The following is a 13,339-nucleotide window of genomic DNA, read 5'->3' as shown; positions in this document are numbered from 1 at the left end:
GCTTCTTGTGTACTACTCCTCCCGCTGCTTCCGGCTCAATGCCGAGAAACAGCGGGAAGCGCAGCAACGGCCCCCCCGTCCCCCCTAGCTCCTCCCCGTCCCTCCTTCAGCTTCTTCACCTTTCCCTCACCTCTTAACATTAACCCTTTCCCTACCAGGACGGTCATGTCGGCTTCCCTCAAGCCTGCAGCTGCGTCCAGCCTCTTCTTGACCTGCCTAGGTAGAGTCGTGTGTTAACCTTAAACCATACTATCCCCCACCCCCATTTAGTAACGACACATGACACCGAGGTTGGATGTGAAATGGCCACAGCAGCCGTTTATTAATTTCACAGTTTTATAAAAACAATTTAAATCCGAAACATTCGGATAACTAGTTAGGAATCCACCAGAGAATTCCTCCTAATAATTCACATGACCCAACATGGGTCAGAATCATAAATAACCATTAAACGTTAACATTAACCCGAGCAGAGGAAGTCCTTGAAGCCCCTTCAGATGTTCCTTTCAAGAACACACCGAATTAGCCATCTGCAAACCACTAATTACCTCCAGCCGTAAACCAGCTCGGAAGCACCGTTCACCTCTGCAGATGGCTCCACCCACTAGAAGTCCACTTCAAGGGGATAACACCCGTTGAAGCCCTCAAGTGATATACCGACCACTAGAAGTCCACTTCAAAGGGATAACACCCGATGAAGCCTTCAAGTGACATACCTTCTACCAGAAGACCACTTCAAAGGGATAACACCCGATGAAGTCTTCAACCATGTACCTTTTTTGGGGGACGCATACCCCCGATGCGACCCCCCCACCATTTTGTACTGACTGGCCTCAAGGACTCCCCCCGCCACCGCGAAACAGGCCTTGACCACCTTAAGCCTGTGAGTTCCTCCACACCACCACCGCCCTTTCTATGCCTTCTGCTATAGCCAAGCTCCAAATATCAATGCCAACCTCGGTCAGATGAACCCCGTCACTCCTCCAGAAATTCCCCAATCCTGACTCCAAATCCCTATGCCTCACGCAAATGCCCCCGTTCTTTGCCACAAAACGGGACACCGCCCGGTTAACTTTTATCCGAGCCTTATTGACTCTCTCCACCGATCTAGCTAACCGCCAATGCTTCCTTGGGACTATGTCCGACCACACTACCACCAACTTGGGATAAGATACCCACAAACACAACAAATCATGTTTGATATCCCGCACCAACTCACGAAAAGGGCGGACTCCTAAGTCATTCCCACCCACGTGCAACACTAAAACCTCCGGAACCCTATCAAGCCGCACATATGTCTGGAATTCCGCCAACACCCTGTTCCACGACATACCTCTAAACCCCAGCCAATGCACAACCGCATCCTGTCGCGGAATGCGCAACTGGCGACCATCCGGGCGGACGTCCGCCCTCAAAGCCCCCCAGTGCACGTACGAATGACCCATCAACCACACCAGACAAGGAGGCGAATCTGAAACGGAAAACACAGTTAGGCACCACCATATACATTTGCAAGCATAAACAACAAAATTACAACATATGGGGGCGGACATAGGACTTAAACCTTTTAGACTCCCAACGACCAATACGCCTCACCCCCTCATCATCCAACCCCCAGCGCCCTGCTTCCGTTGCTGCGCCAATCCGGAAGGAATGAGATGAATATGAGCCTGCCGCAACCCCAACCGCCGTCAAACATTTTTTAAAAACAGCTCCAAACTGAAACCTGGACAAGAACGACCCGTCCACATGACATAACAAAGGCAAATCTGGAGACCCCCTGTTTTTTGTAAAACCACGCATGCACTCTACTGGGCACATGACCGACCCCGGGAGAGCGAACAAAACTATCAGTTTTCCCTTCCCTAATTGGTCAGTTTTTGATCTACGCAACCATACCTCCAACCGATCTGCAAAAAGGCTCACCTCCCCAGATCTCAGCCCCCCTGCCTGTTTAGTACTTGGCGACACCAACTCACCTATTCTAAATGCTCCGAAGAACGCCAACGAGAAAGCCAACCGAAACAAATCCATTTCATCTGAAGAACGACATACCGATGCCAATGAACCACCCAACAAGCCCAGCAAAGCAAACGACACCGGCCTTCTACTATCCGCCTCCACCCTACCTCTGCGCAACCCCTTCAAAGCCTGCGATACCAGAAATTCCTTCGATACATCCCGCAAGCCCCGCAACTTAAGCCCAAACGCCACCGCGGATATAAACCGGTTCACCTTCGCTACTGAAAACCCCGCCTCCCAGGCATCCCCTAACCAATACAAAAGTGCCACCAACCTGTCTCTATCCGTATTGACATCACCCAACTCTCTTACCCACTCCTCCCACTGCCTCCAACAAGCAGCATAAGCCCTCCACGTCGTGCCCGCCAAAGACCTTTGTAACAGCTGCTCTACGGGACCGATACCAGATCCCATAGATGATCCGGACACGCCAAACCAATACGTTCCGCTCCCGGAGCCAATTGCCGAAACCGGTCCCACTGCGAGCGAGAAAGAGCATCAGCAACACAATTCCGTACACCCGGGACATGCACCGCCACCACCCACGCGTTCAGCGACAAACACACCAACACTAAATGTCGCAACAATTGAACTACCGGAGGAGAGGACGCCGTGATGTTATTAATGGCAAGCACCACACCCATGTTGTCGCAGTAAAAACGGACCTTCTTATCCCTGAGCCTGTCCCCCCAAATGGTAGCCGCCACCACGATGGGAAACAGCTCGAGCAGGGCCAGATTCCGCGTCAATCCACTGGACACCCAGCTAGCCGGCCATTGACCTGCGCACCACGGACCTCCCCCGTAAGCTCCAAAGCCACCCGCCCCAGCCGCATCCGTGAAAATATTCAGATCACTCGTATCCTGCGCTGGGGCCATCCATAGCGAGCGACCATTGTACTGGCCCAAGAAGTCATCCCAAACCTGAAGATCAGCTCGGTGCTCCTCCTTGAGCCTCACAAAATGATGCGGCGCCCGCACTCCCGCCGTTGCCGCCGCCAACCTTCTACCAAACACCCTCCCCATCGGCATAATCCGGCAGGCGAAATTCAACTTCCCCAGCAGCGACTGAAGCTCCCTCAACGACATTTTCTTCCTTCTACAAGCCCGTCGCACCTCCAGCCTCAAAGCACCCAGCTTATCCGCCGGGAGCCGACACTCCATTGCCACCGAGTCAATTTCGATTCCCAAGAAACAAATCGTCGCTACCGGGCCCTCCGTTTTTTCCGGCGCCAAAGGGATCCCAAAATCCCTCGCCACCTTCTGCAGGGCATGAAGCAAGTTACCGCAAACCGGCGAACCCCCCGGGCCAACGCACAAAAAATCATCTAAGTAATGGATCAACGAATCGACCCCGGATACTCCCCTCGTTACCCACTCCACGAAGCTACTAAACGCCTCGAAGTATGCACAAGAAAGAGAACACCCCATCGGAAGGCACCGATCCACGTAAAAGGCCCCATTCCAAAAACAGCCCAACAGCCGTTGGCTTTCTGGATGCACCGGCAACAACCTGAACGCCGCCTCGATGTCGGTTTTTGCTAGCAGCGCCCCCGGACCCGCAGCCCGCACTAACCCCACCGCCTTATCGAATGAGGTATAAACTACGGAACACAACTCGTGATCAATCCCGTCGTTTACCGACGAACCTTTGGGATACGATAAATGTTGAATCAAACGAAACTTTCCGGGCTCGCGTTTAGGGACAATACCCAAAGGGGACACAACTAAATCTTTCACCGGCGACTCCACAAATGGCCCCGACATGCGCCCCAACGAAACTTCTTTTAACAACTTTTCCGACACGACTTCCGCATGCACGTAAGCCGATTTTAAATTTCTCCGCGTAACCGGAACCTCATAAGGAGGCGGAGGAATAACAAAACCAACACTAAACCCTTCATAAAGCAACTTAGCCGCCGCCCTATCCGGATACTCATTTAGATAAGGGGCCATCCTTTCCACCCTCACCGGCGACACCCCCTTGACCAGCCCCGTGCTGGTTCCCGGACCTCTTTTTACGCAGACATTTTGCCGCCCCGTGTGATGCACCATTACACTCGGAGCACACGTGCTTGAACTTGCACGTGGCCCCGAACTTACACTGGCCTTCATTGAATTGCCAGCAAAACCCCGCCTTTCCCCCGCCGCTTGGTCCACTCTGACTAGTCTGGCCTCCCTGGCCACCGCTCCCGGGAAAGGGCTGCCTAACCGGAACCGTAACCCGTAACCAGAGAGCAATATCCTTCTGGTCCCACCGAATCGCCGGCCGAACCGCCTTCCGCTGACGGAATTGCTCATCATATCGCAGCCACGCCTGACCCCCATACGCCCTATGAGCCTCCCCAATAGCATCAAAATAACAAAATAACGCCGAACAATTTTCCGGCGCCTTTTCCCCTATCACACTAGCCAATATGGCGAACGCCTGCGACCAATTAACGAACGTCTGCGGGATAAGCCTATACCGCCGCCGTTCCTCCTCGTCCTTTTTACTCTCATCCCGCTTGCTCTTATCCAAATTGAATTTAGCCAGCGGCAAGAGAGAAAAAATTTCAACATATTCATCTTTCCAGATCCGATCACGCACCTCCTGCTTTAAATGCGCCCCCAACGGACCCTCAAAACAAACATACACCTCCCCCCGAGCACGATCGTCCATGCGCACTCGATCGCCGTCCTTCTGTGCCTCAGTCTGCACCGACACCGCGACCGCCTCTCTAACCGCCACCACAGGACCCGCCTGCAACGATCCCACTTCCCTGGGGCCTTCCCAAACTACCGCAGGGGACACTTCCGTTACTACCGGCGCCGCGGCCCTATCCAGGCGCCCCACCAGCTCCCGTAAGCAACCCACTAAATCTGCCAAACCCGCTCCGTCGCGTCCGCCCGCGCCACTACCGGCCCCCGATGCTATGCTAGCAGCCCCCCCGCCGACACCCGACATAAAAATCGCTGGATAAGACAATAAAGGAGTTATACACTCACCGGGCTGCACAGGCGCTGTGTTCCCGTCAGCCGGACCATCCTGACCTCGACGATAGACGTCCAGTTCACCTTCCTCCAGTTCTTCTCTCGCCGACGACTGTCCCTCCCAACGACCTCTTCGGAAAGGGGATGAGGACGCGCTGACCGATGGGCCGGCAACCTGCCGCCCGACCGCCGGGACCCAGACTTCCGACCGGACCTGTTGCCTCGACGTCGCTGCAGATCTAGTCGTCCGTCTAGACGATCCTGACGAAGCCTGCCCCCTGGCCGGAACATCACCATGCGGGGCGGCCGTACCTTGCTCTTGACATCTTCCATCTGATGGGGGAGGGGTGACAGGGAGCCCGGCCTGCGACTCCCTGCTTACCGCCGGACCCCGTCGCGGCCTGGGATTCCTGCCAGGACGCAGGGCCTGGGAAGGGGCGGTCCTCCCAGCTGCCTGGCCTGCAGCGTCCGGGATCGGGCTCCCTCTGCGACGCCGTGTCCGCGGGACTACCTCCGGACTCAGGCGCTCTGGAGGTCGGGACCGCCGAGAGGGACGGGTCGACACAGCCTGCATCGCCGTCACCCCTGCTACCGCTCTCTGCCTGCCCAGCGCAGGAGCGGTTGTTGCCGACTCCCCCCCCGCCGCCATAGCCATGCTCGTAGGGGGGCCGGGGGAGGGGAGCCTGTCCCTTACAACAGACCCCGAACGCCGTGCCCGACGTGGCGAAACGGCGTCCGGGATCCGCGTTAATGCAGCCACGGTCTCCTCCAGCCATCCGGGACCGTGGTGCACAGCAGCGGCACGCAGCCGCTCTAAAATCAGGGCCTCTGCCATACTAAAAAGCCGGGCAACGGGGAGCTTTGCTTCTTGTGTACTACTCCTCCCGCTGCTTCCGGCTCAATGCCGAGAAACAGCGGGAAGCGCAGCAACGGCCCCCCCGTCCCCCCTAGCTCCTCCCCGTCCCTCCTTCAGCTTCTTCACCTTTCCCTCACCTCTTAACATTAACCCTTTCCCTACCAGGACGGTCATGTCGGCTTCCCTCAAGCCTGCAGCTGCGTCCAGCCTCTTCTATTTCCTGACCACCCAATAATAATAAGAATAAAGTTAGAATTAACAACCTTTATTAACCTTTATTAAGCTACGTGTAGCAAACTATACATAAATTTTAAAACTTTCACTGCCACAGACCGAAGTCAATTTGACAGCTGTAGAAACCTAGCAAAGTATCTGAAGTTCGCAATGTGTGCCGAGTGTCGGCAGACAGTTAGTGCAGGGGCATCAGTGCCACTATTAACATGCAGACGAAGATCCAGCTGAGGCAGGAATTAAAAATTAACAGAGCCCCCCCGACATGTTTCGCTAACTAGTAGCGTCCTCAGGGGTACATGGGGCTAATGGCGGCGCCACGAGAAAACTGCTCCTCTTATGGGAGTGTGGAATGACGAGAGGTGGGTGTGTGGATGACAACCAATAGGATGAGGCCAACCATCTGGAGCAACAGGGGAGAGTGAGTGTCCAATAAGAAGCCAGATAACGGGATTTGCAGAGGACCTACCAAAAATTTGTACGCTCCTGCTGGGAAATAGCCAGTCTTGAAATCTACATACAGCAGAAAATTGTTTATAGGGGTCTGAGAATCAACATCACGCCAAATTCCCATCGCGATAATACTGCATTCACTAAGGGTTGGGAGGACCTTCTTACTGAGAGCTCTCTGCGGATGCTCCAATATTTGTTGGAATTTGAAAAACAGAGCCATAGTGGGGTTGGTGCCCAACTTGAAAAAGAAATAGGAGATATACAAATATTTAAATCACATCCTGAATTTGGCGTTTTGGAGGCAAAATTGCAAAAAAATATTGAGAAGTTACAGGGGGAAATTAAAGAACGTAAACATCGGAAATATATCCGTGACCGAAGGGACTTCGATATAGGGCAAACCTATACCTATAAGACACGATTTGTTCCTGCCCCTAAACGCACCACTGTCTATACCGACTTTTCTGAATCGGATACCTCGGGCACAGAACACTCTAGACCCACTGGTGATAGCCCTAGATTGGGCACTAAACGTAAGGTCAGGAACAATAAACCTGGTTACTCAAAGAGAACACCTACGTCATACAAACAACCCCCTACGGATCTCTTGAGCAGAAATAGACCATGTACACCTGCTGTCTTCAACTCGTCTTCTATTTTGTCTGTGCCTGTCTCATCATATGCTCAAAATGCCACAATGTTGGTGGGCAATGCCCCACAAACTACTCAGGTGACCACACTGGGAGACGGATATGGTGCATCCAACACTGCTATGGGCTCCTCTGTCACATCTTCTTCTTTTTTAGGACCTCCCAACCTGCACTGGGGTCGCAAATAATAACTCACAGTGCACTTGCCACTAACAATGATAATATGCAGATATTTAACCTATCCTCACATATATTGAATTCTCATCAGTTGACTCTATTACAGAGGGGACTCTCCTATACCCCTGCACCTCCCTTTGATGAGTTCACATGGGCAAAGGATATAAATTTATTTGCCAGAAAATTGGCCCTACATAAACATTTCAGGGGCTCTACACAGGACAACATCCGTCTTGACCATCAGGAACAAAATACAATGAGGGACTTGGAGAGTCTCCTTTGTGAGAATCAGTTTGGAGCCGCTGATGCGGTGGGCCCTTTTTCTACATTACGCCCTAAGTCCAGGCTCACCCCCCCTTTCTCCCAATATGGACATATCGATGTCTTTGTTAAAATGGTCTGTAATGACCTTAAGAAACTTAGGAATGACAGATCTATGCCCTTTGGTAATCTTAACAGCGATGAAAAACTGGCACTGGATGAGTTATGTGGCAATGCAGATCTGGTACTTAAACCTTCCGATAAAGGGGGCAATATCGTGATTATGGACTGTGCTGATTATATAGGCATGGTCCACAGACTATTAGATGACAAAACCACCTACGTCACCTTAAAAAGCAACCCCACTACTGGTTATCTGTTAGAACTGTACGATCTGCTCACTAATGCTAAGAGTGATAATCTTATTACTTTGGACGAATTTAAGCGTCTATACAACCCCACACCCACTCTGGCAACTTTTTATGCCTTACCAAAGGTTCATAAGAACAAACGCCCTATCCCTGGTAGGCCCATAGTTTCGGGTAATGATAACTTGACGCAGGGTATCAGCCTCTATGTGGATGAGATCCTGTCCCCTTTTGTTTCCGCTCTATCGTCCTATCTTAGGGACACTAAGGATACCGTCACCAGGATCCAGGAGATCACTGTCACCTCTACTACCATGCTGGCGAGCATAGACGTGGAGTCGCTTTATACCAATATTCAACACGATCTGGGCCTCACTGCAGTCAAATATTTTTTGAGCACAAAGGGTACCCAATTTCAGCGACACAATGATTTTGTTTTATCACTACTACGTTTTCTTCTCACACATAATTTTTTCACTTTTGATGCCAAATATTATCATCAGATAAAAGGCACAGCAATGGGCACTGTTTGTGCACCTACCTACGCCAACCTTTTCTTGGGTTGGTGGGAGGACACTATCGTTTTTTCAGATGATCTACTTTTTTTCACGTCACATATCTCCTTTTGGGGTAGATATATTGATGACATTCTCATCCTATGGGATGGGGATGTCAACACATTTGTCGACTTCATGTCTATGCTCAACAACAATTCCATTGGCATGAGATTTACTTATGAAATTAACGATCATACGATCAATTTTCTTGATCTGAAGATTTCTCTGGACCCTGGTGGTGGTATCCAAACCGACATATTCCGTAAGGCCACAGCTACTAATAGCTTTTTGCATTGGGACAGTCATCATCCTCCTGCCCTCAAAAGAGGGATACCCATTGGCCAGTACCTGCGGGCTAGACGCAACTGCTCTGATGAGCTATCCTTTCAGAGGGAGTGTGTTGGTCTCTACCACAAATTTTTGGCAAGAGGTTACCCGAAAAAGTGGTTACATAGGGCTTATGCCAGGGCTAGGGCGTCTCTTAGATCTGATCTACTTTCTGTTGGTGGTGCCAGGTCTGCATTGTCAGTGACTTCGGGTACCATCCGATGTATTGGCACGTTCGATGTCTGTTCCTCCCAGGTCGTTAGAGTATTGAAGAAGTATTGGTCTATTCTCACTGCCGACCCTGATCTAAAAGAGGCAATCCCTGCCAACCCCGCTATTACCTACCGTAGGGGAAAAAATCTACGTGATCTTCTAGTACATAGCCATTTTTCATCAACTTCCTTACGGGCACCATCCACCTGGCTGAAGTCACCTGTCACGGGTTTTCATCCCTGTGGCAGGTGTTCCTTTTGCCCATTGATGCCTAGAGTCAAGAGTTTTATTAATCCTCTTGACGGCAGGTCATATGACATTAAACAATTTCTTAACTGTCAGAGTGTTGGAGTTGTTTATCTGGCTAAATGTCCCTGCCCAAAACTTTATGTGGGTAAAACTTTGCAGGAATTGAGGAGAAGGGTGTCCAGACATCTCAGTACCATCAACCTTAAGGAGGACACCACTCTTGCCAGACACATGCATAGGTATCACCCTGATAATCCGAAGTTGCTCCAATTTTGGGGCATTACACAGCTTAAGTTGGGACCTAGGGCAGGTAATCTGGATCGTAGGCTTCTACAGGAAGAGGCACGATGGATTCACCGTCTCGGTTCCATGACCCCTCAGGGACTTAATGAGGGCTTTACGTTTAGTGCATTTTTGTGATTTTCTCTGCGTCTCCCTTCACGCATCTGTATGGATCTGTCTATATTGTACTCTATTCGCTTTTACTGTCTTGGTTTCTCGGCTACTTTGCCGGCAACATTTTCTTATTGTGGCCTCCTGACTAGGGGGCTATATGATATAGTATATATGAATATATTTATAAATATGTTTTATTTTGATTCACTGTTCTTACGTGACCTTACTATGCATTTTATGCGCTTGGCGGCCCCTTCTCTCTCCTCTCTCTTCTCTCCCCTCTTTTCTGTTCTATTGTGATGCATGAATGGAGATGCAATCAGTGCCTTCATGCTCTTTGTCATCTTATTTTATTCTTTATTGAATTTTAGGATCACTTCAGAGGTGTTGGTGTGGATGAGCGGCTGCTACCGGTTGGCCTTTTCAGAGGGAGTATGTGATGCACTATGTACATGGTCTGTGAGGGACACGTGGGCATTTTGCCTTTCATGTAGTATTGCACTGGGTCTCTGTTTAGACCTGTGCATATACAGTTCACAGTCAATTGAGATTTATTTCCGGCCCTACACTCTACATGAGTGAGTCATGGTGGCTGTCAGAATGTCCCTTGCACTAAGTCCGTTTTTGTCTTTACGGCGCATGCGCCGATACTCTATGCTCTGTTACACTCTGAGCTAGGCCGCCTTGTTCGGCTCCGCTCTGAGTCTCTCAGCCGCCTCACTGCGCAGGCGTGCCGTCTTTTAACTTTCTCGGCACTTGTCTGTATACTGGTAGTTCACGGGCTGATATGGGCCACCCGTTAACTGGCTTCTTATTGGACACTCACTCTCCCCTGTTGCTCCAGATGGTTGGCCTCATCCTATTGGTTGTCATCCACACACCCACCTCTCGTCATTCCACACTCCCATAAGAGGAGCAGTTTTCTCGTGGCGCCGCCATTAGCCCCATGTACCCCTGAGGACGCTACTAGTTAGCGAAACATGTCGGGGGGGCTCTGTTAATTTTTAATTCCTGCCTCAGCTGGATCTTCGTCTGCATGTTAATAGTGGCACTGATGCCCCTGCACTAACTGTCTGCCGACACTCGGCACACATTGCGAACTTCAGATACTTTGCTAGGTTTCTACAGCTGTCAAATTGACTTCGGTCTGTGGCAGTGAAAGTTTTAAAATTTATGTATAGTTTGCTACACGTAGCTTAATAAAGGTTAATAAAGGTTGTTAATTCTAACTTTATTCTTATTATTATTGGGTGGTCAGGAAATAGGGTTTTGTTTGCCTGCAGGCATTCCTTTTCTGACTATATATTGCACCCGCTGACTACCCAGGGTCAAATTTGTGTTTTTTGTCCCAGTATTGCAACTCGGCCCCATTTACGTGAATGAGGCTGAACTGCAATACCAGATTCAACCCATAGACTAGAGTGGCGCTATTAATGGAATAAAAGCAGAACTTTTTCCCTAATGCTGGACACTTCCATTAGTTAGTCTGTCCAGGCAGAAGTGAGAACATATAGGACATTCTGTACTTACATTTAATGAAGTTTTATTCACAAATACTTGGATGGACTGGTTTAACGCTCGATGCAGAGTGAAATTGAGGAACTCTTCAAATATCTGTACAATAGTCTCTGTCTGTGCGTTCAGCGGCTGATCCATCAGGGTAAGAACTGAGCAATGAAACAATCAGCAGTTAGGTCACATCTTGCTTTAAAGGAAATGCATCGCTTATTTTTTTTTTTTATAATAATAATAATAATTAAAACCAGATAGTGAATCTTTTTTTTCTAATTTGTTTTTATTTTCTGATTGTAATTTGTTTTATTATATTTTCAGTACATGACTATAGGGGCAGCAATCTTGCCTTAGCAGCTACTCTGGTCTGTTTACAGCATTCAGAGATTTGCTTTACAGCAGCCACATGGACCATAGGAACTTGTAGATTTAAAGTGACACATAGACTCATCAAACATTGATTTGATCAGAGTTCGGCTTAGATGAGGTGATCTTATTAATATGTACAGTATAAATATAAGTGTGGTCAATACAAAGAACTAGCACATGATCTGTTCTTTCCAAGGACCCTACAAAGGACCAGGGGACACCCATTGCATGTGGAAGAAAGACATTTCAGACATCAATATAGGAAAGGGTTCTTTACAGTTAGAGTGGTCAAACTATAGAATGCCCTACCACAAGAGGTACTGATGGCAGATACTACGTCAGCATTTAAAAAAAGGCTAGATGATTATTTACGGATAAATGGCATTTACGGTTATAACTAATCAAGCCATGAATGACGTGTAAGTTATTGAGAAATGTTGAACTGGATGGACCTGTGTCTTTTTTAAACATATGTATCTGTGTAATGAGCGTTCAAGAGAGGCTGAAAACCAAGCCGACAGGGCGCTCGTCTGACGGAATTAATAGTGAATGGCATCCGGCAGTTCGCAATGTATTGGAATACATGCAAGCTGCAGAAGCAAACCAGTTAAGATTTTTTATTAAGATCGATTACAGAAATGTATTTTATAACATAATAAATGCAATAAAAAATGATAGCACAGAAATGGACCTTGGACGCAGTGCCAGATCCATCTTACAAAAGATACTATTGGGGCCAGGGACCATACAGTATAATTTTTCCTATCCAATCTGGGGGCAATCGTGTGTGGGGGGAGGGGGTATTTACTGCCTCTCTTATTACTCAAGTGTGAATAGCATGCACATATTGTAAGCCAATTGCATCCATCTACTAAGTGGCATATTTAGAGTAATACATGCTAGCACCTGGATACATTTAAGTGTTCTCATTTCTCAGTCTTATTTAGTGGAAACTACAAATTTATTATAGCAAATTGTGCAGAAGACGAATGTTAATAATATGGACTAATCCTCGTGAAACTTTTTTTCCCCTACAAAAATACCAGATTTATGTATTTTTTTCTCCCGTTGCCAAAGTTTGGTAATTATGTTTATTTTACTTTGGTGATATTGGCATTTTTTTCACTCTGTTATGGCAGCCATTTTTGCAAAAGTGACAACAGGAAATACAACCATACAGGTTGTCACTTAGGTTCTAAGAAACTGATGGTAAAACTGTCACTTTGTCAGCATATTACATCAGTAGCAAAGTGCCATTTCCCCCTACTTCTCCTCCTCCTCCTTCTTCTCACAAACTTGTGTCTGCCTGTAAGGCAACTGGCTGCAGAAGGAGCCCTCCTCCACTGCTCTGTCTGCAGTAGGAGACCAGGAACATTAAACCCTTCCCCCATGATTAAGCACCACCCTAAGCTGTGAGACAAAAATTGAATAGATCAGGAGCATATAAACCCCTGTATTCTCTGCAAGTTCCTACAATAAAAATATCTTCAGATTGACAAACAGTGTGGGCAAGTTCACCTCCTGTTTACTTTTATCATTCATGCCTTTCACAATAATAACATTGAATGATACATTTGTTTGGATGCTCGTGGAGACTCTTCAGTCTGGCATCAGTTATCTTATACGGAAACCACATTAAAACTGCAAGTAGCCTTAGGCGGAAAACAAACTTTGCATTGCAGACTTGCTGTACCCGAGAGGCATGATTACTTGTTGATGTATTTTA

The 13,339-nt window shown here is 48.6% G+C and overlaps 1 protein-coding gene across 5 annotated transcripts in view; it reads right to left on the bottom strand.

Annotated features, from left to right (window-relative positions):
* The window catches only part of KIAA1549L (KIAA1549 like), a 125,879-nt gene that overhangs the window by 75,140 nt on the left and 37,400 nt on the right, over positions 1–13,339 (bottom strand). For all 5 annotated transcript variants that reach the window (XM_075837777.1, XM_075837779.1, XM_075837780.1 and 2 more), the window contains exon 4: positions 11,263–11,399. In XM_075837777.1, the coding sequence (XP_075693892.1) occupies positions 11,263–11,399 (137 nt within the window). The remainder of the gene's footprint in view (positions 1–11,262; positions 11,400–13,339) is intronic.

This window comes from Rhinoderma darwinii, chromosome 9 (genome assembly GCF_050947455.1).
Source record: "Rhinoderma darwinii isolate aRhiDar2 chromosome 9, aRhiDar2.hap1, whole genome shotgun sequence".
Lineage (NCBI taxonomy): Eukaryota > Metazoa > Chordata > Amphibia > Anura > Rhinodermatidae > Rhinoderma > Rhinoderma darwinii.
This window is presented reverse-complemented; position numbering and strand designations above follow the sequence as displayed.